A 26553-nucleotide genomic window follows, 5' to 3' on the forward strand; every position below is an offset into this window, starting at 1 on the left:
TCTCTGCCAAGCTCCTGAGTTTCTCTCCTCAGCATAACAGATTGTCATATCCTGTTTGGTATCCTCCTCCCTGCCCTGTGGAAAGAACCTCTGGGAGGGAACCCAGGGAGGCTGTGAGCTCACCTGTCCCCTTCCCTATCTCAGGAATTCGAATCAATTTGCTTTGCCTATTGGCCAGTGTCAGAAAATGATGGTTTCATGTATGTTGTCCAGTTTTCTAGTGGTTTAGGGATCGCTTGTCCAGTTATTCCATTATGATCACAAGTGGAAGTCTGTTATATCTTTTGTGATATCCTTGGCTATGTGTTTGTGGCACGCTTATCAAGGATCAGACTGGATCTGTGGGAGTTTGTGTCTTCTATTCTGTGCCATTGGTCTATGGGTCTGTTTTTATGCAAGTATTATGCAGTTTTTGTTATTATAACTCTGTAGTATAATTTGAAGTCAGGTATTGGGATACTTTCAGCATTGCTTTTTGGCTTGGAATTGCTTGACTATTTTGGGTCTTTCATTCTTCCAAATGAATTTTAGGACTGCTTTTTATAATTCAGCGAAGAATGTCATTGATATTTTGATGGGGATTGCATTTCATCCACATAATGCTTTTGGTGGTATGACTATTTTAACAATATTAATTCTGCCTATCCATGGACATGGGACACCTTTCCATCATCTGTGTCTTTTTCAATTTCTTTCTTCAATGTTCTGTAGTTTTCATTGTAGAGGTCTTTCACCTTCTTGGTTAGGTTTATTCCTAGTATTTTAGGATATGGTGAATGGGATTGTTTTCCTGACTCATTACTGGCCTATAGGAATGCTACTGATTTTTGTATGTTGATTTTGTAATCTGCTACTTTCCTGAATTTGTTTATCAGCTCTAGAAGTCTTCTGGTAGAGATTTTTGGGTCTTCTAGATATAGAATCATGTTATCAGCAAGCAGAAATAGTTTGACTTCTTTTCCCATTTGTATCCCTTTAATTTCCTTCTCCTATCTGATTGCTCTGGCTAGAGTTTCAAGAACTCTATTAAATAGGAGTGATGAGAGTAGACATTCTTATTCCAGATTTTAAAGGAAATGCTTTTCCCCCATTCACTGTGATGTTGACTTTGGCTTTGTCATATATAACCATTGTGATGTTGAGGTAGGTCCTTTTATCCCTACTTTCTTCAATGGTTTTGAATGGGTGCTGAATTTCACAAAATTCAGCACATTTTCCCCCACATCTATTGAGATGACTGTGAATTTTGTCCTTAGTTTTATTTTTGTGGTGAGTTTCACTTATTGATTTGAGTATATTAAATAATCCTTGCAACCCTGGGGTAAAACCAGCTTGGTCATGGTGTACAATCTTCTTATATATGTTGTTGAATATTATTTGCTAATATTTTATTAAGGATTTTGGTATTTCAGTTCATCAGTGATATTGATCTGTAATTTTTCTTTCTTTTTTGATGTGTTCCTATCTGGTTTTGGAATGAGTGTGCTACTGGCTTCATAGAATGACTTTAGAAGTGTTCCATTCCTTTTATATTTCATAGGAATAATTTGAGAAGCATTGGCATTAGTTCTTCTTTAAAAGTCTGGTAGAGGGGCTGGGATTGTGGCTCAGTGGTAGAGTGCTCGTCTAGCATGGGCAGGACTCATGTTCGATCCTCAGCACCACATAGAAATAAAGGCATTGTGTTGTGTTCATCTACACCTAAAAAATAAATATTAAAAAAAAGTCTGGTAGAATTCAGATGAGAATTCATCTGGTCCTGGTCTTTTCTTTGTTGGAAGGCTTTTTGTTACTGTTCTATTTTCTTTGCTAGTTATTGGTCTGTTTAGGTTTTCTACATTCAATTTTGGCAGGTCATATGTGTCTAGAAATGTATTCATTTCTTTTAGGTTTTCCAACTATTCAATTAAAAGTTTTCAAAATAGTCTCGAGTGATCCTCTGGATTTCTGTAATGTCTATGATGAGTTCTCTTTCTTCATTTCTATTTTTATTAATTTGGGTTTTCTTTTTCTTTTTTCTTTTTAAATAGGAGTTTTATTGCATTCCTCAAATTACTACACCATGTTTTTTCTTTCTTGGTGGAAGTTTTTAAACAACCATCCATAATTTGACAAAAAAGATATTTTCGGGGTAAAAATGGGAGTTCATAATCCACTTGAATCAAATGTATGAAATATGATATGTCAAGAGCTTTGTAATGTTTTGAACAACTAATAATAAAAAAAACGGAAAAAAAAGATATTTTGTGAATGTTTCATAGACACATGGAAAAGAACTCTACTTTTTTGTAGAGGACTTAAATCTGAATAAAGTCATGAGTTTTTCAGTACTCTCCACTGGGTTTCCTGGTAATTTTACAAAAATAAGCCCATCAATGTCCATGAAAACTGGGCCAAATAGATAGGTGATATTTCAGTTTATCCATAATTTCACTCATCTTGCTTTCTGGAATTAACATCATAGTTTGCAAGGGCTTCATTGGTATATCATCAAAAGACCACCTGCTCCCAGGCAAGTGTCACTCTCGTCTTGCACCAAGTAGTTGAACTTCAGGACTGCCTTCTCACAGAAAAACACTTCCTCTGCATATACAAACGTTGATTCATCCTTCAGGTTGCTCCATTTCTTTTTGGAATTGGATTTTCCTGCTTCCACAAAAGTCTTACTGATCAGAAGGTAGAAGGAGCACTTCCCACATGGCTTATTAGTTTTGTGTGACTCTGCTAGTTCTTTCGGAAGCTGCTGGTGCATGATCAGTGCAATCTGAGGAGGGACATTAGTGAATCTTTCACTTAGGAGAAAGCCCACAGGCTTGGTGGTGTCATTTAAAATCTTGTCCCAGCTGTTCAACCACACTCTTTTCACAGTTCTTCTCACAGAAGCTTAGAACCAACTCTTTAATTTGGTCAGCACACTGGGTACCCTTTCTTTCAGTTAAATTTAAAAGGCTTATGAAACCAAAAATTTCATCTTCATCCACATCATCATCGCTGTCTTCAGAAACATTTGTTTGCTTGATCACACTTCCAATATGGTTCTGTTGGATTAAGAGATCTGTTAGTTCTGCAGTGTTCACAGGAGCCCTTAGGAAAAGCTGCTGCAGTAATTTCTTAATTCTGTCATAATCATTATCTGAGATGGAATAAGCTTCAAATTCAATATTCACTTCTTCGTCAACGACCTCGACTTCTTTGTCCTCTTCTTTGTCACTATCCTCATCATCTTCGTCTTCATCCCCAACTTCATCCTCCCCTTCTTCCTTATTTTAACGGATGGGTTCTCTGGGAGGCTGCAGGGCTCTGCTCCCCACTGTTTGTCATTTGGCCTGGGACTTGGGTCTTCTTTTTCTTTTGATTAATTTTGCTAAGGGTTGATCAATCTTGTTATCTTTCAAAGAACCAACTCTTCATTTCAGTGATCCTTTATATTGCATTTTTTGCTCTATATTTCATTGATTTGGGCTCTAATTTTAATTACTTCCTTCTTTTTATTGATTTTGGAAGGAGTTGTTTCTTGTTCTTCCAGGGTATTGAGATGCATCATTAGGTTGTTTATTTGGGATATTTCTGATATTTCTTATGGAGGCACTCACAGTTAAAACTTTCCTCTTAGAATCATCTACATTGTGTTTCCAAGGTTCTGTATACTGTATCATCATTCTCATTTGATTCTAAAAATTTTTAAAACTTCTTCCCTGGGCTGGGGATGTGGCTCAAGCGGTAGCGTGCTTGCCTGGCATGCGTGCGGCCCAGGTTCAATCCTCAGCACCACATACAAACAAAGATGTTGTCTCCACTGAAAACTAAAAAATAAATATTAAAATTCTCTCTCTCTCTCTCTCTCTCTGTCTTTAAAAAACAACAACAACAACAACAAAAAACTTCTTCCCTGATTTCTTCTATCACCCATTCATCATTCAGTGGTGTATTATTCAATCTTCACATGTTTATATGGTTTCTGTAGGTTTTTTTGGTATTGATTTTTAATTTTATTCCATTATGATCTGATCAGATTCAAGGCATTATATCAAATTTTTGATATATGCTGAGTTTCTTTGTGGCTTAAAATGTGGTCTACTTTGGAGAAGTTTCCATGAGCTGCCTTGAAAAAAGTGTATTCTGCTTTTGTTAAATGAAATAATCTATAGATGTCTGTTAAGTTAACTTGATTTATAATATTTTTAGGTCTGAAGAATCTTTACTAAGTTTATGTCTGGATGACCTATCTATTGTTGAAAAAGTTGTATTGAAATCACCCAGTATTAGTGTACCGGTGAGTTTTTAAGTAGTGTTGGTTTTATGAAATTAGGTATACCAATGTTTGAGCTATATACTATTATTATATCTTCTTGTTGGATTGTTCCCTTTACCAGTATGAATTGCCCTTCTTTGTCTCTTCTGATTAATTTTGGCTTGAGTTCTGCTTGGTCAGATATGTGAGCAGCTACTTCTGCTTGTTTTGGTACTCCATTTTCATGATATATCAATTTCCATTCTTTCACTTTCAGCCTGTGCTATGAGTTGGGTCTTATTCTTTAATCCATTCTGTCAGTCTGCATCTTTTAACTGGACAGCTGAGACCATTTACATTTCATGTTATTATAGAGAGATGTTTATTAATTCCTTCCATTTCCATCTATTTCTAGTGTTTAAATAGTGTTTGGTCCTGTTTCTCATTTGCTACTTTTCAAATAAGATTTGTCCATTTGTGTTCTCTGGGGTTTGTTTTTGATTTCTTTTGTATGAAGAATTTTTAAAAGTATTTCTTAGTAGTCATTGATTTTTTTTTTTAGTTTCTGCTTATCTTGGAATATTTTTATTTCTTCTTAAATTCTGAAGGATAGTTTTGCTAGATACAGCAATCTTGATCGACAGTTATTTCTTTCAGGCCTTGAAGCACGTCATCCCTAGTTCTCCTGGATTTTAGAGTTTGTGCTGAGAAATTGGAAGAAGAAAAATGATTTAAAAACAAGTTTAAAAATAATTTAAAAACAAGTTAATAATAAGAGAGAAAGAGAACAAGAGAATTTGGCTTTTAGAGGGAGATGAAAGGAGAGAAAGAGAAACAAACAAAAGTAAAATTAAAAGGAATAAAGTAAAACCTTAACCCTCAAAAGACAAAGAAAAATGTTAAAATGAACAAAAAATTAAATATGTGTATATACAAAAAACAAAATTCAAAGTAGATCAAAGACTTAGGCACTAGAACACAGACCAAATATTTACCATCTTGGCTTAGGATCTGACTTCCTTAACAAGGCTCCTAAACCTTAAGAGGAAAAAAGATTCATCATGAAAAATGAGAAAATCATCTCCACTGAAATGGTCAAAACTGTTGAGGATGAGGATTTATGGTCACTGCCTACGTCTGACTATCCTTCTTTCTGTTCCTTCTTGGGCCGGGCTGTTGAGGGGGAAGAAAATGAGCAAGTGCAAGCTGGGAATGTTAACCCCTTCCTCTTTTCATGCTACAGAGTTCCGGTGTTTGCCTGGGGCTTAGCTCTAATCAGCCTTAGGGACTTTGTTGGGTGCTACCTGTTTTGGAGAGATTAGATCAACACAACCTATGGCCAGGCAGCTTTCTGTTGGGAGTCTGGAGCCTCTTGAGAATCCTACTAGCCGGCCAGTGGGTCAACCCTTTACAGGTCTCATATATTCTACTCACTGCCCACATTGTGGTCTTCCCAGGCTTAGCCTCTGAGAGTAATCATGCCCTCCTGTTTGTTCAGTGTCCTGACCCTCCTTAGCTGGTCACATGAGCCACCAGACTCTAACAGAAAGTGAGTTGTTCTGCCTTCTATTTTTCTGACTCAAATCTCCCTGGGTACAATGGTGTCCGTGCCTGTTTCACTCACGTTCTGCCAGGTACACCCTGGGCCATGTGGTAGGCTCTTGCCAGGACAGCATGGCAGTGTTTGCTGTGATCTCCTGGCTTCTGCTGTAGCAAGTTGCAGCATGGCTGCCTCAAGATGGCCCCACCTCAGCTCTCTCCTTGCCTGGTGAGAAATACATAGAACTTTTTGAACAGAACTTTTTGCTGTGCAGCCTCTGGATCAGCTAAGTTCAGGCTGCTTTTCTGATCTGTAGGGTTTTCTCCGCCATCTTTGTCCATTGTGTTTTTCTCTCTCTGTGTTATCCCTCTCTCTGTGGTGAACCAGCACAGCTGCAAGTTCAGCTCCAATGGACTCTTTCTTGTTCTTTGTTCAATGCACCAGAATTTCTGAGTCTCTAAGAGACTTTGACTATCTATAATTGAATTTCTGTGAATTCCCTTTTTCACTCAGTTCATTGAGCAGTATTCTTGCTGCTTGAATTGGGAACCCAGAGCAACTGGAAATGGAGCCTTCCTCTGAAGGTAGCCAGATTTAAACTCTCTAGTAGCTTTTTTGGGGGGGAGGGTGTACTGGGGCTTGAATTCAGGAGCACTCGGACACTGGGGGCATCCCCAGCCTATTTTGTATTTTATTTAGAGACAGGGTCTCACTGAGTTGTTTGGTGCCTCGATTTTTGCCACAGTCTGGATGGGCACAAATAACCAAGCCACCAAAAAGCCTTGTAGGTTCAAACGCAACTCTTTATTCCCAAATTCTCACCGGCACTCTTCACACACTTTTCAGGAACACACTCCCTCCATTGGGCTCCGCGCGCCAATTCTCTCAGAACCTCGCGAGAACTCAATGGAAACTCCAAAGTAGCGGGCACCTGAGGCAGCAGGATCTGCCCTAATCCCAGCAGGATCCACCCTAATCCTGGAGCCGCCCTATTCCCAGAGCAGGGTCACTTTTCAACCATTCCCTCTGGCAAAAATGCCAGGCGTCATTCTGACTAAACTGTGGCTCTCAACATCTCCCCCCTTCTGTTTAATTAAACAACAAGCATGTGGCTTAGGGACCGTGCCTGTCTTAGGTTGTCCAATACATGGACCGATGACGGGTAATATGGTCCTTACCCGTCATCGGATGAGCTGACCTCAAGGTGTCAGCCTCCTGTCTTAGGTTGGTACCATTATAATTGGATCTTACCTATCACTGACTACCGGTCCAGCATACAGCCATACTTGTGGATAGGCCTTTGCACCATTGTGGGGGTGAGGTTCTTTGCCTCACCTCTGTTGGCCCCCAAATTTTAGACCATCACAAGCTGAAGGGAGGAGGATGCAAAATGCCACGGCACCAAGCCAACTGATGGCTCTTTTTGGAAAAATTGTACCACCCATGACACCATTAGCAAAGATACCCAGCACTACCACAATTCGCTGAACCAACAGATAGTTCACAATGCATGCAAGTGATACATAGTCCAGGCAAGTTCTGCAAGCAGTTCAAAGCAGAGGAATCCATTAATATGTCCATTTCCTCCCAAAGTAAATTGACTTCTTGATTGAGCATCACTTGTTGAGTTATTATTCATTGATGCATCAGTTTATACAGTTTACTGTGATAGCTATCAAAGAAGCTGTAGTTTAGTTTTGTCTTCACTGCATTGGGATGAAGATAGGGATTCTGGCAATGATGGCTAAAAAAAATTATGTAACATTCCAGCAGGCACTAAAAGAACGCAATTTTCTAAACAATTTACAGGGTCACCTTTCAACCATTCCCTCTGGCAAAAATGCCAGGCGTCATTCTGACTAAACTGTGGCTCTCAACATCAATACCACAGTCTGGCTGGGCACAAATAACCAAGCCACCAAAAAGCCTTGTAGGTTCAAACAGCAACTCTTTATTCCCGAATTCTCACTGGCACTCTTCACACACTTTCCAGGAACACACTGCCTCAACCGGGCTCCGTGCGCCAATTCTCTCAGAACTCCACGAGAACTCAAGGGGAACTCCAAAGTAGCGGCGCTTGAGGCAGCAGGATCTGCCCTAATCCCAGCAGGATCCACCCTAATCCTGGAGCTGCCCTAATCCTGGAGCAGGGTCACCTTTCAACCATTCCCTTTGGCAAAAATGCCAGGCGTCATTCTGACTAAACCGTGGCTTTCAACAGCTTTTGCTGAGGTTGGCTTTGAACTTGTGATTCTCCTGCCTCAGCCTCCAGAACTGCTGGAATTACAGGCATGTGCCACCACACCTGGCTTCTCCAAGAGCTTTTATTTATATATTTCAGAGTTACTTTGATTAATGTCTAAAGATTCATCACCTTTAAATATATGTGAGGAATTTTACTTTATATCAATGTTCATTCATTCAAAGAATATTTATTTTGCCTCTACCATGTACCAAGCACTTTTCTAAGTTTTAGGAATGCAACATTGAACCAAAGGATAAAAATCCAAGTCCTCATGAAGCCAGCATGAAGAGGTAATTCAGAAGGAATCCTGTGGAGCTACAAGCCTAGGGGCACAGACGTTCCGCAGTAGAAAGCACCTGTTCATCATCAATCCAGTCAACCACAGCCTGGGGTCTGAAGGTAATGGAGAGGGAGTGGGACAAGGGCAGGTTAACCCAAAGGACTCCTTCCTGCTAATATGCTAGGCTCAGTTGTAATGCCTGGGTTGGTTCCTTCTCTACTCCAGAGTAGGTTCTGAAAGTTTCCATTTCTCAAGAGAGAGGCAGAGGAATGAAGTTCTCCATAGACTGTCTGGAGCCATCTGGGGAGCCAGAGAGGTCAGGTTCTCAGTTGACTTGGGGGAAGTGGGCAGCTTCTCATCCTGGAGTACCTGCCCACTCTGGCTCCACTATGGGAACTCCATAGAGCTGCTGCTCTGGGACGTGGACTACTTTGGTGGAATTAGCAGGCTGTGACAATTGCCATTCCATGGGCTGTGCTGTGGACATTCCAGTGCCCCTATCATCAGAGATTTTCTCTCTGGGTATGAGAACCCATACCTAATGGAAGGTAGGATTCCACACATTTTGATTTAGGGAATGGCCCAACTCGGGCATAGGGAGAAGAAGCAATAAACATGACAGCTGTCCTGAAATGATCTCCCAGGACAAGTGCTGGGTTTCTGTTCTCGCGACTAAAAGGCTCAGGGGTCACTCCAGTTAAACGGGGCTAACTGGGCTGCACGAAATAACCACACAAGAGACACAAATACCTTTTTCCTTGGGGTTGCTGTGACGGTTCCTCTGACCTTAAGGGTCCGCAGGAAGACAGAGAGTGAGAGCATGGGCTGACCCCTTTTATTGAGGAGAAGTTATTTAAATGAGGTAAGGGGTCAGGTTTCAGGGGGCTGAGTATCTTCATGATGTCCACTGTCAGCAGGTTGACTGACACCTGGGTAGGCCACACCCAAGGCACTTCCATGGAAGATTCTATCCTAAACAGGGCAAGGGGTTATATTACAAAGGAACAGGTGAGCATAGCTTCACCCATGGGGCTGTAGCAAGACACACCCATGCATGAGACACCAACCCTCGCACCCAAGAAGGGTGCCACATTTCTGCAACTGAGCGCCTCAGCACCCAGCCGGGGAGTGTAACTCAGTCACGTGTAAGGTTGGCCTCCCACAGACAAGAAGAAGTTTGTCAGTTAAGAGAATGAACATAATATAGAGGAAGATGTAGCAACATTTTGAGGATGAGGGAAGCCACTAGTTTATGAGTTTGGTCAGTAACTTTGATTATCTTCTACCAATGAATTCCCCATTCTTCCATGCTCTGAATTTTTACAGCAGTTACTGCCTAGATACCCAAGTTTGGGCTCATGTCTAACCCTCCTGAATGCCCGCACCATGCCTGCTAGAGGGACCTTCCCCTTCTGTAGTGTTCTCACTTATATGAATCAGTTACACATAGCTCTACCTCTGCCTCTAGTCATTTCTGCTGCAGTTTAAAGGCAACCAACTCTAGAAGTCCCAGCCCCAGTGGGAGTCAGGGAGGAGCGAAGAGACCTGGATTACTCTTGGGAGATTTCAGGGCCCGTGGGCTTTAAGAAAGAAAAGGAACCTTCCATCTGGGACTCAAGAGGAAGGCTAAGCTTCCTTCTGCAGAACAAGGTCCCAGGCAGCAGGGTGTCCACAGCCTAGCTGCGTCTCTCAGCTCCTCCTACACCCCTAAAGTAGCGCACCCCATTGCCTTTTGAACCTCTCCAAAGTCCTGCTTTTGTTGCAGTCTTCCTTCTTAGTTGTGATGAACCATTAGATTCTGGGACTGGGAACCTGGGCTCTCTTCAATGTGGTCCTTACGCACCTTTCATCACATCTCTGAAATGGGGGCACCAGAACTGAACCAAGCCCCTCACACAACCTCAACCAGCTCTTATTGCGACTTCTGCACTGGTGCTCAGATCACCCCTCTGCCTGGGTCATGGATCTGCACAACAGCAGAGTTGCTAGACTTTTTATCAGGCTCACAAATCATAGCTATCACTTACAATATGGGAGGGGTAAAGTGGGCAGGGAGAGATTGGTGCTTATAGATCTATTATATCTGGGGTCTAATCCTGGCCTTGACCCTTTCTAGCTGAAAAAGTCAGCGTTTTGATCTTTATATTTCTGTGAAGTGACAACAGCTAGAGAACTGTGGGGACGAAGCCTGAGAGGTGCCTCTGTGTCAGTTCCTCTTCTCTATTCTTTGTGGAGTCACACTTTTGACCCACTGTTAACCCTGCTGGTGGTGTGGTCAAGGCATTAACCCCAGCTCATACCTGGTGTTGGTGCAGCAAGTTGGAGGCCCTCTAGGGAAAGGTGTAGGGATACATTTAACTGCATTCTTTCTTACACTCGCTAAATGAATTAATATGTTTTCTTATTTTTAGATGAAAAAAATGAAACATTTGAAGTCTGAAGGAGGGGCCCTTTCTCTTTAAAAATGGTACCTGATGTCTTCTCGTCTGCCTCTAAAATGCCTCATGAGACACAGAAAAAGGACAGCAGCAACAGAAACCAAGATGGACAGGAACTCAATGGCCAGAGAAATTTTATCAACCAGGTTTAAGACCCCTGGAGCTAGGTCTGGATATGAGCAAGCAATGAACAGATTCCGGTTGAGGGACAGCCTACAGAATGAAAGCCCTCTGCTACTCAAACTGTCAACCTCAGCAAGCTAGGGTAAGACTGAAGAAATGCTCCAGAGTGAAGGAGAGTTAAGAGACACCATGACAAGGGCTGGGATTGTGGCTCAGCGGTAATAGCGCTCGTCTAGCACTTGCGAGGTCCTGGGTTTGAACCTCAGCACCACATAAAAATAAATAAATAAAATAAAGGTATTATGTCCAACTACTTCTAAAAAAAATGTTAAAAAAAAAAAAAGAGAGAGAGAGAGAGAGAGAGAGACACCATGACAAAATCAAACGTGCTTCTGGATTGGATCCTAACTAGACAGGAGAAAGGCATTGTAGAGATGGCTGGAGGAATTTGGACAGGTCTGTGGATTAGATGGTGGCAGTGTCAACGTTGACTTTTCTGGTTTGAATGACAATTGTTTTTGTGTAGGAGAGTAGCCTTGTTAAGGAGGAAATACCCACTGCGGTATTTAGGGGTGATGGGCCTTGGCGCCTGCAACTTAACTACTTTAGAAAAACAACCTGTAGTCCTGGCAAATCTTAGGCTGAGGCAGGAGTGTATGGCTTGAGCCCAAGAGGTCAGGTCCACCAGCCAGGGTAGCATAGTGCGACAGTGTCTCAAAACAACAAACATTCAAATAGTTTGGGAAAAAATAATAAAAATGGGAATAGTCCTAAAAAGAAATGAGTTGGGACACGTGAAAAAAAAAAAAAAAGAGTGAAGGGAATACAGGAGTTCTTTGTTCCTCTTTTCGAGACCATTTCTGCAGCTTTATTTCAAAATGAGTTTTTAAAATAGTGTGTGCATCCATCAAAATTTCTGTGTAAATGTATATAACGTGTGTACATAAGTACACACGTGCATAGGTACATCCAGGAGCCAAGGTCTCAACTCAGACTAATTAAATATTAATTGGGGGGATTGGTAGCTCACCTGTGAATTTACCACCTCTTCCCTCAACTGCACCATGCAGTGCCTGCAAATTTGAGACCCCAGGCTGTAATCCAGCGCTCAGGATAATCACCGACCGGTGGGGCTTGTTAACTGGGGGGTTGCTGGCTCGTCTCGGGCGAGGGCAGCAGGCTTGCGGTTCTGCGGTCCGGAAAGCGCACAGGTGGTCTGGATTCCGCCCCCGCCCGGGGGCCTCGTGCGGCCTCAGGTACAGCAGGGCAGGTGAAAGCCGGACGCCCGCTGACCCCGCGCGCGCCGTCATGGACGCTGCACCCTCATCCCCTGAGTCGGGTCCCCTGTCGCCTGTCCTTCTGGACGCACCTCAGGCCGAGGTGCTGGAAGACGTGCTGCGGGAACAGTTCGGGCCGCTGCCCCAGCTGGCCGCTATCTGCCGGCTGAAGCGGCTGCGCTCGGGCGGCTATTCGTCGACGGAGGACCTCCAGTTGGTGCTGGAGCGGCGGCGCGTGGCCAACGCCAAGGAGCGCGAGCGGGTGAGGGGTTCCCCAGGGCCCCTGGGCGCGGTCACCACGCGACCGTGTCCTGGGAGGGCGCTGACTTCCCGCAGAGGTACCCACCACCAAACATCTGCAGTGCGCCCCGGTGCGCCCCTTTGCCGTCCAAACGCAGGCCGCGAGGCGACTTGGACCTCGGGAGGCCCGACGTGGGTCCTTAGCTTGTTGGGAGAATAAGTGGCCTTGTTACTGGGCACCTGCGTCCGGCCGCTTCGTTCCTGGCCGCTGGGATTGCCGCCCCATCTGCTGACTCTCCTGGACTTGCGCAGGAAGGTCCAGGAGAAGGGTAGAGGGGGACCCTGACAACTTCAAAACTCTTTCCCCTTGGCAGGTGCTTTTAAAAAGTTCAGGGCGCTGGAGTTGAACTTCAGTCTCAAGCTGTGGCGTGCTTGGGCACAAAGGGGACCCCCTACTTGTTTCTTTAACTTCGGCCTCTTAGCCTCGAGCAAATGCAGGGTGAGGGGGAGAAGGGGGCTTAATGGAAGTTGTTGTTGTTAATTTTTTTAAGTAACGAAACACAATGCCCCAGTATGAGCTCCAATTCCTTCTCAACCCCGCAGAATGAAAAAAGCGACTTTCCTAGTCAGGGTGGGGACGCGGTTAATCCTGTGGGCCGTGGTTGGAGCGTCATCTGCTGGTATTTTTGGGTATCTCTGACCAAACTTGGCCCCAAATGGTCAGGTCTGGTCTCTCTCTCTGTTCTGCCCTTTGTAATCTTTGGGCTTGGTTGCCATGGAGGTGAACTAGAGCAGGGAAGGACGAGGGATAGAAGGGCCAGAGAAGCGCTCATTTAGGCCTAGGGCTTGGAGGATAAGTTCTGTTGAGGGCAGGCCCTAAACCCTCCAGCCAGGTCCTGTAGAAATTAGCCTACTAGAAAGCTTTGTATGAGGAGGAAGGAGCAAGTCAGGGCAGAAGACTTAGGGAAGTTGGGGAAGTTGCAAAAAAGGGTAAGTTTGATTTTTTTTTTTTTTTAACCAGAGACAAGATATTTTATACAAATTATCCTCTGGATCTGATTTGATGGCCCTAAAATGAGATTATAATTCAACATTTTAAGTGAGCCTTTCCCACCTAGAAGGAGTTGCCTCTGTAGAGAACTGGGCCACATTTTATCCACTTGAAAGCTAATTACCTTTATTGTTCTTTATAATGATAAAATCAATATGCCCGGGGAGTACAGAAATGACTGAAGAGGGACCGCAATGCTCATGACAGATAACCACAGAACATCTTTGCCTATGTCCCCTCAGTCATTCATTTTTCCTGGTTGTTTGTCATGTACATAATTTTACAAAATTGTGGTCATTCAATATCTTATCATTGTAGATCTTTTCACCTAACATTACTAAATGCATTTCCTCGTTTTCTTAAGTGTTCTTTCATGCAACAGTTTTTGACTTTACAGTCAAAGGAATGGACCATAACCTATTCCATCTCCCACGGATAGGCATGTATGTTGTTTGTAACTTTTTTACTGGTACATAAGTCTGTGTGTATCTGATAATTGGTCTTGGAATAAAAATGCTAGAAGTGGAATTACTGGGACACAGGGCATATCCGATCTCATGACTTTTGATACAAGTTTCCCACTTGCTTTGTAGAAAGATATATATATATATATATATATATATATATATATATATTTTTATCTCTGATACAGAGTACAGGAATGCTTTCTTTTTCATGGTATTCCTGATCCAATTAACAAAACAAATGTTACAAGCTTGGTACATGAAAAATGATATTTATAATTTATTGACCTTAAATCTTTTTATACATTTGCTGGTCATTGGATTCTCCTGTCAATTAGCCTGGTCTCTCATCTGTTTCACTTCAGGTTGGGACAACTCTCAATATATTGGTTTTGTGGAGTTGTAGGGGCAGCTCTCCCAGAGCCCATGTCCTCTAGACAGAGAAACATCAATGTTCCAGGCCTTCAGAGCTGAGGTAGACCTTGAGAATAGGGGAAGTAAAAATGAGGAGTCTTTGAAGTGTGAGCAACATATGGTCTTTCACACTTGGCCTTTCACACTAACAGGGAAAGAGGTTGACAAGTTGAGCGGGTGTATGTATGTACAGTAAGAAAGATGTATGTACAGTAGTGCTTATTGAAGACTAGGTATGAGATCTGGATGAGAGGGCTTTTTTTTTTTTTTTGGTACATCATGTTTCTTAGTCAACCAAAAAAGATATATAGTAGGTACTTTCTACTTTGCAGATGAACAGACTGAGTCTTAGTGATATGAAGTATCTACTTACTCCAAAAGGCCAAGGATGGAGCTGGGTTTTAAATCCTAGCGTAGTTGCTGCAGAGAGTTCAGCCCCTACTTTTATTGTTTCTGTTATAATGAAGTAGGTGCATTCTCAAAGGAAGTGAAGCAAGGTCGTGTGAACAACACACCTTCCAGCCCATCTGCCTGCAGAACTGAGTCCATTCTACTAACCCTGTCATCTGGCTGTTAAGTTCAGAGCAGACAGAGATGTGACCCTTTGTGGGATGCCTGCCTTGATCCGCCTCCCAGATGAGAGGGTGGTGGAAACGAGACCTCACAGCTCTCTTCTGTGGTTTGGGGGATGTCTGCATAAGTTCGTGCCTCTGTTGTCTTAGCATGTGTGAGGCCCTCAATTCAATACCCAGCACTGTCTGTACCTTTTTGTCTTCTAGATAAAAAATCTCAACCGTGGTTTTGCCAAACTGAAGGCACTTGTGCCATTTCTTCCCCAAAGCAGGAAGCCTAGCAAAGTTGATATCCTTAAAGGTGCATCTGAATACATACAGGTTCTCAGTGATGTTTTGGAAGGATCCAAAGACTTAGAGGTAAAAGTTTAAAAATTTAGAACATTGATAGTCACCATTTATTGAGCTCTTTCTGTATGCCAGGCACTGTGCCAAGTAATTTATGTATACTTTCAGTTTTAGTCTTTAAAAAAATTTTTTTTAAATTGTAGACAGACACAGTACCTTTACTTTATTTTTATGTGGTGCTGAGGATCAAACCCAGTGCCTCATATGTTCTAGGTGAGCACTCTACCATTGAGCCACAACCCCAGCCCCTCCAGTTAATCTTTAAAATAATCCTCAGAGCTACTTGTGATATTTGACAAAGGAGGAAATCAAAATTCATGTGAAGTAGTGTAAAGACTGGGATTTGAACCCAGATCTGGATGAGCTTTGCAGTCAAGTCTCTGGCCATCTATATACTTCCCTTCTGTTACTGTCCAAGGCACTTAGATGCTAGTTGCCAAATCTTTAATAGGACCTCAACAGCTGGAACTTGGGAGGAGGCTTCCATGAAAGCACTTGCGGGTGGCAGTTTCCTATCAGCAGAACACTCATCAACAGAGATCCAGAAGGGGTTTTGCAGTTATTCAATGAGATGATCTAAATGAACCTGCTTTGTAACCTGTAAAGCACTGTAGTGTTGCTTCCATTATCAGAGTGGCTTAGCTTAGAAATGTCCATAGGCAGTGGGAGGTGTAGGCTTGTTCATGGGTTTCATAGAGAGGCAAACAGTGAAGGCCTGAAAATGGATCCATGATCAGGGGAGATATGAAGAGAGAGAAGGCCTTTGAGATGAGCTCCAAGTGACACCATTAGCAGGAGGAGGTCATTAGGTAAGTGACAGGAAGGTCCAGGAACAAGATGGGATCATCAAGTTGAGAAAGAGAGAATGATAGAAAACCAAAGGTGGAAAATCAGGATGCTGCTGAGACCAAGGAAGGCAAAGGAGGAACAGCAACTAGGTTTAGCATCTGAGAGATGGAAGAGGAGTGGGCTGGGAGTCAACTCATGGGAAGTCAGGTAGGCATTATCGGTGAATATCTGGGGTTCAAACAGGGAAGTGGCAAGCTTCAGGTCCATTCACCTTGACAGTATGAGAAAGGAAATAAAGATCAAAAGAATGGTAAGAAGAAAACTATCAGGTCAAGTGAAGGCATTTTCTAAGTAGCAGTGTGATGGTGTTTAAGGACAGAAGAGGAGAGATACTAGAGAGAAGAGAAATGAACATTCTAGAACCTAGAACATTCTAGAACTTTTTGTCCACTAGTCCTATTCAGGTGACTGCTTGGAAGCTATATTTTGCAGTGGCAGGAATGGATTGTCCTATTGGCCAAATTAGATGGCATGGTCATAGGGTTCAAATATGTGCAGGTGACTAATTGTGTAACAAGTGCTTTGTTCTGTGCAGTCATTATAAAATATAGGATTTATTCCATGCCACAATATTTTAAATGCACAACATTTTTGAGTTTACAGAGGGAGAAAATAAAGGCTACTGAGCAATACTTTCTCTCCATAATAACTGAAGCATTGCCCTTATGTAAAAAGTTTGAAATATATTTTATGTAGCCAATATAGCCCAGTTGATATATTTCATATAGCTCAGGGATGTAGCTCACTTGACAAAATGCTTGCTTAGCATGTGTGAGGCCCTCAATTCAATGCCCAGCATTAGAAAACCAAACCCCCCCAACCAACAACAACAACAAACAAACAACAACAGCAAAATACACAAAAGTACAACCAAGAAAAGTCTGAAATGTCATATTATACTGTTTGACAATTAATTTGGTTTCTAGAAACAAGAGCCAGAGGAGCAGAACTATAGCAACAATACTTGTGAATCACATGTTTCCTTGGCTAGAGAGCTATCAAGAAACGTTATCCGACATACCAGCTGTGCCATTGGCTTGAAGAGTGAAGAGGAAGGGCCCTGGGCAGATGGTGGCAGTGGTCAGCCAGCATACACTTGTTGCCCGGGTCTGACGCTGGCCACCAGAAATTACTTCACCGGCCAGGAGTCTGGTACAGTATTCCTTCTTAAATGGCTATATGGAAGTCAAAAACCTCCAAATGTATACCTGGAAGTGTGTGGCATTTTCTATGCTCAAACTGATTAAAACAAGATTTTATGAGAACATCTGGGTGGGGAGGAGGGGCTTCCTAGCCTGGAAGATTATGATGTCCCTAAATTAATTGATTGTCAGCTCAAGGAAGGGAAAATTCCTCCAGAACCACTCAATACAAACCTAAGCTTATTTTATTTACCTGTTTTTTTACATATTTTTTTTTTAGATATTGACGGACCCTATTTTATTCATTTGTTTATATGTGGTGCTGAGAATCGAACCCAGTGCTTCACACATATGAGGCAAGCGTTCTATCACTGAGCAACAACTCCAGCTCCCTAAGCTTAGTTTTTTAAAAATGGCCATATTTAATTCAGCAGAAGGCTTTCTGGACTGTGTGTTCTCCAGAACAAGGAGCTTGCCATATGTGAAGATACATGGCAGTGCTATTTTGAGGTCGGGAGTCTGGTTGTAGGGGAACATGTTTTAAGTAATAGCAAAACCATTCACAGTTATTGCTCTTGTTACTTTGTCAAACTAAAGTAGTAGCTGGAGGTGGCTACATGCTTCTCCAAATTCAGAAGGAGGACTTTTGCCTCTTGCTCCATCCTTTTCTCTGTAACTAATGCTGTCAAAATGAGAGAGGCTTGTAGGAAACTGAAACCAATGAACTGTCACAAGCATGTTGTCTCTGTAATATAAGGGACAGAGTCACCAATGATGGTGGTTGGGAGAAGGTTAGAATAACAGTTGAATGTAGGCTTTGGAGGCAGACTGCTGAGGTTCAGACCCTGTGTTTGCCATCTGCTGGCTGTGTGACCTTGCCTGAGCTACTGAACTTTTCTCTGTGATCCTGTTTTCCCATCTGTAGAATGAAAGTAATGCTTGTACCTACCTTGCACGTAAAATAAGTGAGGTTCAAATGACATCATGTCAGTAAAGTGTTCAGCGTGTCTCTGGTATGGGTTCACCTGGACAGATACCACATTTGCTTGACTTTCCACAAGTAATCAAGATTGATTGGTGAGCAATAATAAGCTACTGGCATCCCAGCTCGTTTGTGGCAAATGTTTGTAGCTCTGGTGGGATCTGACTTGTATTTAATTCTCATTGTTCCTTATTTGGTAGGTATCCTCATGTCATTCTCTATCATCTTCTTGCCAATCCCTTTTGGCCAGACTGGGGCAGAAGCTTCCATGGTAGCAGAACAGACCATAAATATATGTGCAATCTTTGATTTCCAAGAGTAATAGATCCTGGGATAGCTGCTTATAGTTCATCACATAATGAACTTGTGTTCATTAACCAGTTCTCACGGAAGTTTGCTTCCAAAAAGGAAGGAGATAATTTTTAGTCTTTAGCCAGATGAGTTTGTTAATTAGAAGAGTGTGCTGCTAATTCTTAGGCTGAACAAAGAATGAATCGTGTATTTGACATCTTTATATACTGGATATATAACTTCTGCCAAGGTCACTTTCAAGTCCTGTTTGTAAAGTGTGCCATTTTTGTGGGAGCATTCTAGGATTTGATCAGTTTGGTCAAGAATGTCTCATCCTTTGACATTCAAATCATTCATTTTGAAAACTGAAAAAAATTCGGAGCCAGGGCGTGGTGGCGCACATCTGTAACCCAGTAGCTCAGTAGGCCAGTTCCAGGGATGGTTCACTCTCCAGTGCTAATAAAAAAGGAAATAATAATCATTTTACAGAAGGGTTACAAGTGTAGCACAAAGAACATTTTTCCTCACACATTTTGAGGGTCTCTCACACCTGATTACTTCAGTGTGCATTTCCTACACATGGGACATTCTCCTAACACAACCACCCCAAATCGGGCAGCCAATGCCTTTGCATGCTTGCTGTGTAAACCTCAGGCTCCATTCATGTTTCACTTATATCCTAGATAATGCCTTTTCTAAGAAAAAAGACCCAGAGGAGAATCATAAATTGTGTTTAGTTGTCTCTTTAGCTTCCTTTGGTCATGACCTTTCTGTGACTTTTATGATCTCGATGCTTTTGAAAGATTATGGGCCAGTTTTATGGTATGTTTGATAGGCACTATCTGTTTTCTCCTGATTAGATTAAGACATGTATCTGTGCCAGGAATCTCACAAGTCGTGCTGTTTCTATTCATTGCATCCTATTGGGGCATATGTCTATTCTATTTCTAGTGACATTCCTTTTGATCACTTGCTTGAAGTGGTGACTGTCAGGCTCCTCCACTTGAAAGTCAGTCTTTTTCTTTCATAATTAATATGTATATTCTGAGGAGCTGCTTTGAGATTTCCTAACTGTCCCATTATTCATCAAACATCCTATATTATTAAACTTTTAACTTTGAAGTAATTATAGATTCACAGTAAGTTGCAAAGGTAGTCCAGAGAAGTGTCATGCACTTTTAACCCAGTTATTCCCAATGACTGCATCTTATATTAACTATAGCATATCAAAACCAGAGGGTACATAGTTCTGTGTCATTTTATCACATGTAGATTTGTGCATCTACCAGCACAATCGAAATACAGAACTGTTTATCACCATGAAGATCTTTTTTGTGTTACTGCTTTGTAGTCACACCCGCTGCCTGACTCTCTGTGCTTCTGAATCCCTGACAACCACCAATGTTTTCCATCTCTATAAGTTATTTCAAGAATGTTTTGAATTATACCATATTCTATCTTTAGAGACTTTGTTTTTAAATTTTTTTGAAAGGGACAATGCTCTTGACATCATTCAGGTTGTTGTTGTATCAGTAGTTTGTGTTTCCTTTTCATTCCTGAGTATAGTCCATGCATCACATGGATGTACACATGTGCATTTTGTTTTTAATTTACTATTTTAATTTACTTTTTATGTTAGCACGGGTGCATAGTTTTCTGTTAAATTCAGTAGCTTATGTCATTATTTTTTGCTCAAATTGTCCTTATTGTGGCCAGTGAAAGCCCCTTTCTGTTTGTTTTATCAGTATTTTCTTTGGTCGCTTCTTTTCTTGCAGAAGATGTTTTGAGCTCATGTTGTCCCACCCCCAGCCTGGAATGATGACTCCATTTATCCAAGGACATGCCTGTGTGTAACCCATCTGCTGCCATCTCCTCCCTGTATGGCTGGTCTCTTCAATCTTTCTTAGGATTTATCAGACTTCACAAGGGACCTCTCTTTGGCTCTCATGTTCCACCTGGGCCATGCTTACCAAAGGCATGGGTGCTTCCTCTGGTATTAATGCCAATTTACCCGCTTGGGCCCCAAAACCTTGCTTGGGGTCATCATGGCTTTTCCTACCTAACCCTGTCTCAACTATTGGCATTAGGACTGAATTGTTCAGGCAGGAAAAGGGGGAAATTGTTTCCTTTGAGGTGAGCATTTTTCTACATTATTTTCCCTTTTAATACATAACTCTGAGATTGTTATTTGCATGTGAGTTGAGCAGTTTTTTACTGACTTTATATAAACTTGTGCTTTACAATCAGAAACTAGGATGAGGTCAAGGACGCTATGCTCAGGCTAGCCTTTATTTGACAAAAGGATCCTTGTAAGGGTTCAGCCATGTTACCCAAAGGGGTGACTATACAGGGTTTCAGAATCCTGGCCAGATACCCTGACTAGAGACTTAGTGACAGCTGATGTAGCTCATTGAACTGAATCACTTATATGTGAAGGGGCTTAGGATTTAGGAGGCAGGCCCTTTCTAGCTTCAGTGTGCAGGAAAGGCACCCTTCTTCCTGCCCTCGGGGTCAGGAGTGGAATTCCTGGTGCTGGCAGGGATGGGCACTGTAGGGGATTTGGAGACAGGGTCAGAAAGGGCTATGCAAGGTCAACAACATTCCTGGGAGGCAGAATCCTGAATGAAGTACATAAGAATCTGCTGATGGCAGGGATGGAGATTAACTTCTGGGGCCAGAGCAGGTTTGCCTGGGAACTGAAGCAGCAAGTATCCATGTAGGCGGAGAAGTTGGGAGCCATGAGGGGTTCCAAAGCGGGGCCTGGTAGGGATAAGGATTGGTTTCAAGGTCTGCAAGAGGATTGTTTAAAAATGAAGTTTCCAGGTGTGGGTATTTGCCAAGTTGGGGATGGACATTGCTGGGTAGCAAAGTGTTGGCTGTCTTGCCATGTTTATTCTTTCTACTTGTCACTTGTGATGGTGGCTTGGGCATTTGACAATGTATATGGCTCTGAACTGTATTCAGAGTTGCTTGTGATTCTGTAGAGATTACATCTCTGAAAAACAAACAAAAAAAAAAACAAAAAAAGAAAAAAAAATCCTTCAGTTTTGGAGTGAGATGCCAAGAATGCCAGGGTTTAAGGGGCTTTGGAAAGAGACATGTGGCTGAACACAAATGTCTGTCCCAGGGGCCTAGAATTGCTGCCAACATAGATTTCTGAATTTTGGCATGCTGTGAGAAAGTTCCTTGAAAGAGAGTCTGAGAGAAGGAAGCTGAGTGGGTGGTAGATTCCCACTGCCCCCTCTCCAGGTTGTGGTCATCTGTGAAATTACTCCTTGGGGACACTTCTTCCAATAACATTTTAACCTCAAAAATGAGGGGAACAGATGAACACTTGTGGAAAGCCTGGAAGCTTCTTCTATCTTGCACCTTGCCTTTCCCCAGGCGGAGGCCTGTAGTAGTAAGAAGTCTACCGCAGAGCACAGCGTGTCTAGGTTTTTGCATAGAAAGCACATTGTCTGCCTGGGTGTTCACTGGTGACTGATGGGGCATGTTCTGATGAATGTAGCCAGCAGGATATTTTGGAATGCTGACTCTCCCTTTGGACGGGGCAGGTGCTCTCTGGTTTGCCAGAGTCCCCACCACTCCTCTTTGCACGGTACTAGCATCTTGCCTGTTCAGGTGATTGACAGTGCTGCTCTGGACTTAAGACATGGGGCTTGGGGTAGGCTGCTCCAGTAACTGCATTCAGCTCTGGGATTTTCTGTGTCTTCTAAAGTTTGTGGGTCTAGGAGTTGATGCTTTGATCCTACCTATGCTGAAGGTTGTCTGGGACTCTGGAAAGGTGAGCCATCTGGGGCAGGCAGGGCAGGATGGATCTGTGTTGGCAATGATGATACATCCAGTGGAGGATTCCCAGGTTGCAGCTATTGAGGAATAATACAACCAGATGCCCAAGAGGAGACCCTTAAGGCTAAATCCCATCAAGATAAAATGTTAGAGGGAAGACAAATTTCTATTTCTTTGTGAAAATAAGAAAGGGAGATTTCTTTTAATTTTTCTCTGGGTAAAGAAGACTGAATTGATTATGAATGCAGGTTTACATGCTTTGAGTGTATGTGTGGATGTGTGTGAAATTTGGTGTTTTTTATGACAAGAACTCTACCTGGTATGTCACCTAATCCTGTCAGAAAGTGGACCATTATTCGAGAGAGCCAATAATTCCATCCTTTTCTACGTATAATGGGCCTTGTGGTGAAATTAATTTCAGTCAGTCTTTGTCTATTCCATTAGACTTCCAGAAGGCGTATTTATGAGATTTTATAAAGAACCTTGTAATATGCCCATCTCATTGGCCCCAGGTGAACATAAAGAATGGCAGAATTGAATGGAAGGGTGTCTCAGAGGAGACGTCAGACTTTTTGGATATGCTGCTCATTTTCCTTGAGACAGATGGCTGTTTGGGTTAGTAGAGAATCACCAAATTCTAGGACAACACAAGTTAGCCCTAGCCCCTGAGGAAGATCTGTGTGTCTTACCACCTTTGATGTCCTTTCCTTATTCCTGTGTTATCCAGACAGATAAGGGATAAAGTGGAATTCCAAGGACACGGTGTTAATGGTAGATCTCCTGATGGGGAGGATAAAGGGATTATAAATACTACACCATTATTTTAGGGACCCTTCTTGTTCCCTTTAGATCACTCTTCCTCTTTGGAAATTCCCTCCCTATATGTATTCTTCCAGCTACTCTGGTGTGAAAGATGTGTCTGAGGCACCTGCCTCATTGGGGTGGTCTGAGATGAGGAACCAGGGACAGTCCCATGTATTCTGTGCTGAGGAACAGGAGACCCCCAGTTCTCACAGGAGGACTGCATTGGGTTTGGTGGCCAACACTCCATTCATGATAGGAGCTTCATTTGCTGGAAGAGTTACATAGCTGTCTCCCTGGATACGAGAAGGCCAGGCTGGGACTACATTGCTGTGTTCTGGTCTCTAGGTCCAGATGGACAGCTGAAGCAGATTGCCAAATATAGGCATGACCTAGATGTGAGGAAATGTAATATCACCTTCCATACTGTATTCCACTTGTTCCTGAGGTCTCAGTCCTTATAATGCAGATTATGGGGGAAATTCCATATCTTGCCCCGTTAAGGTCCGTCTTTTTTGAATAAGTATTGAATGTTCAATATTTATGTTCATTCAATGTTCAGAATCCCTCTGAGGCTTTTTGCTTCTTGGGCCATCTCTCCCACCTCTCCTCTGTCTCTAAGTACAGTGTGGAGTGAGCACTGTGGAGGCTGGAAGGGACTCTGCTTGTCCTTGGGCTTCGCTGGTCTTGGGTGGTGCTGAGCTGACATCCCCTGTAAATTCTGTGACCCCACGGTGCCTTCTCCTCTCTGGGCCAGACTTGCTGGGACAGTTCCATTCAGAAACCAGGACTTCTGGTTTCCATGGCTTCCCCGACTTCTAGTTGGGATTATAAGGCTGCCTGGGGATCCATGTACCTGGAGATGCCACTCAGCTCTGTGGCACTTACCTCTTCTGAGAGGCTCCCTTTGGGGAGTCGAGGCCAATCCCTGTTTCCCTCAGACTCTACTGTCTGTTTCTTGGGTTCTGTTGTCTTATGGAACTCTTTCCCATCTTGGGTCAAGGCCCAAGACAGCATAGTGCAGGGCCGTCCTCGGGGATCAGGGAGCTTCTTCACACTGCTTCCATCCCCTCGCAACAACTACTTCCTGCCATTTCCACTTCTGCCTCCATGTTTGGTTGTAGGAAGGTTTTCCCACATCACATCTTGCCTTCTTCCTGTTCTACGGCTACCTGATGAACAACCATCTAAGCTCTGGACCACCAGAATCTGTATATTCTCTTTCAAATGAAAGTTGCTTTTCAAACTATTGTGAGGCTGGGGACTGAACCCTAAAACTAAGTAAGCAAGGACTTCTATTCGCCCCACCTTCCCCTACCAAGCATTGGCTCATTGGATGAATGAAAAATGATTGGATAGTACCTCAGATTATCCAGCCGCACAGCTCACACTGGCAGGGCACCCCTGTTCTGAAAGATGTTAATCAACGGGCTGAGTTTCTATTCCTCAGACTACCTGCTTTGACTTAGATGAGGTCCAGCTGTCATTTTTTTTTTTTTTTGATGAACTGTGACATCAAAGACAACATTGATAAGCAAGTTTTCCTATTTGGGTTCTTAAATATTAGATTTCTGGAATTTTCCAGCTAACTCTTAAAAACAAACAATTTATCTAAAACACACTAGACCCCAGGCTGATAGAATTCAATTACTCTTTTAACTTTTTAGGTAAACATAACAATACATGAAGTTGTTTCTTAGATTTAATTTACATTCTGTATATGTAAAAAGTTAATTTTAAAAAGTCTTCTAAAGCTAAATCTAACAGAAAAAAAATCTTAAAGACTGAATGAATCAAGAACAGAAAAATAGGGCTGGGGTTGTAGCTCAGTGGTAGAGCACTTGCCTTGCACCTGTGAGGCACTGGATTCGATCCTCACCATCACATAAAAATAAATAAAAAGTATTGTGTCCATCTACAACTGAAACAAAAAATATTTTTTAAAATATCAGAAAAACAGCTCTTCATACTTATTTTGTGCCAGACACTGTTCCTGGCCCTTTCTACATAGTAACCTATTGAATTTTTGTAACTACCTTGTTTGGTACAAACAGTTCTCTCCACTTTGCATCTGAGGAAACTAAAGAACAAAAATAACTTGCTCAATATCCAGCCAGTCAGTGAAGTGTGTTTGACGGGTGTGGGCCATAGTATCAAATTCTTTTTAACCATTTTTATTCTAAAAAAGAAAACCCCTCAACCTTGAAATGTAAAGGAGAGCAGACCAGAAAATACATACAACTTTAAAACTAAATTAAAGCTTCTGGCAATAGCATTTTATCATCCACAATTATACACTTAATGAGTTCTAATGTCTGAGTTGCCTAGAGATGAGTCAAGCCTTTGTTTTTTTTCAGTCGTGGGTTTATTCTTCCTTTGAGATTTCAGGAAACGGAGAAGAGACAATGATTTCACCACTTTAGTAAAATGTCTGCTGGAAATCTACTAAAATGCTTCCAATTTTTTCCCTTATGCTACTGAATTAAGAAATTAGCACACGGCACATAACAATTGAGTGACTTTTTTTTTTCTCCTCATGAGCATGTTTAGGTGACCATTAATGGGGACAATTTTCAAATTTTTGGACACCTAAGTTGTTTTCAACTTTTTGTTTTTATAAATGTAGGAGAGTGCCTGTTGTGTTTAGCCCTTTCTGTATTTTGTATTGTTTTTTTCAGGATAGGTTCCCAGAAGCAGAAGAGTTCCTGAGTGACAGGTAGGTATGTTCTATGACTTGCTTATTTGTAATGCCACTAGCAATGCACAGTGCCAGTTTGACCACATTCTTGCCAACAATGAGACATCTAAAAATGGGAAAAAAAAAACCCTGATGTCTTTAAATATCTTTTTTTGTTTTGCAGGGGATGGGAGGTTCTGGGGATTGAACTCGGGGGCACTTGGCCATTGAGCTACATCCCTAGCCATATTTTGTATTTTATTTAAGAGACAGGTTCTCACTGAGTTGCTTAGCACCTTGCAGTTGCTGAGGTTGCCTTTGAACTTGTGATCCTCCTGTCTCAGCCTCTCAAGCCACTGGGATTGCAGGTGTGCACCACTGCACCCAGCTGTCTTTGACATCTTTGATTACTAATGAAATGAATTGAAATGAAATTTTGGACTGGGGATCAAACCCAGGCCTCACTCATACTGTGTTCTATGCCCCTAGCCCCAATATTTTTTTATTTTTCTTTTGTGAGCGATCTGTTCTTTTCCTTTAGCTATTTATAATGGACTTTCTTCTCTGTTTCAGACTCCACAAGTATGAAAAGTGAAAAAGCCCAGGGTTACCTTCTAGAGAAAAATAAATTCAGTCTTGAACATTTTGGAGTCTTTTTTTTTTTAAAAGAAATTTGCCATAATTCTGAGTTTAACAGTCACCCTTTAAATGGCCTTGTCTCCCACAGACTCGCTCGACTCCACTTTCTACTTCAAGCTTTGAAGAAATAGATTGGAGGACCATCAGCCTTTGCTCCCAG

At 42.2% G+C, this 26553-nt stretch overlaps 1 protein-coding gene and 1 pseudogene across 1 annotated transcript; one reads left to right on the forward strand and one right to left on the reverse strand.

Annotated features, from left to right (window-relative positions):
- Positions 1 to 2372: 2372 nt before the first annotated feature.
- LOC101966879 (BRCA2 and CDKN1A-interacting protein pseudogene) lies at positions 2373 to 12167 on the reverse strand (annotated as a pseudogene).
- Figla (folliculogenesis specific bHLH transcription factor) lies at positions 11666 to 25826 on the forward strand. Its single transcript, XM_005322126.3, has 4 exons — positions 11666 to 12396; positions 15083 to 15235; positions 16999 to 17224; positions 25756 to 25826. Exons 1-4 carry the CDS (start codon positions 12166 to 12168, stop codon positions 25758 to 25760), a joined length of 615 nt encoding a protein of 204 aa, XP_005322183.2. The 5' UTR covers positions 11666 to 12165; the 3' UTR covers positions 25761 to 25826.
- Positions 25827 to 26553: the final 727 nt, after the last annotated feature.

The sequence above is a fragment of the Ictidomys tridecemlineatus genome, chromosome 12, assembly GCF_052094955.1.
Source record: "Ictidomys tridecemlineatus isolate mIctTri1 chromosome 12, mIctTri1.hap1, whole genome shotgun sequence".
Lineage (NCBI taxonomy): Eukaryota > Metazoa > Chordata > Mammalia > Rodentia > Sciuridae > Ictidomys > Ictidomys tridecemlineatus.

What these genes read in the sequence shown, in the direction of transcription:
- Figla (XM_005322126.3), top strand. Translation starts at nt 12,166, where the DNA reads ATGGACGCTGCACCCTCATCCCCTGAGTCGGGTCCCCTGTCGCCTGTC. An exon ending in ACGCCAAGGAGCGCGAGCGG is followed by an intron (nt 12,397 to 15,082) that starts GTGAGGGGTTCC and finishes TTTGTCTTCTAG; the next exon opens with ATAAAAAATCTCAACCGTGG. An exon ending in AAGGATCCAAAGACTTAGAG is followed by an intron (nt 15,236 to 16,998) that starts GTAAAAGTTTAA and finishes TTTGGTTTCTAG; the next exon opens with AAACAAGAGCCAGAGGAGCA.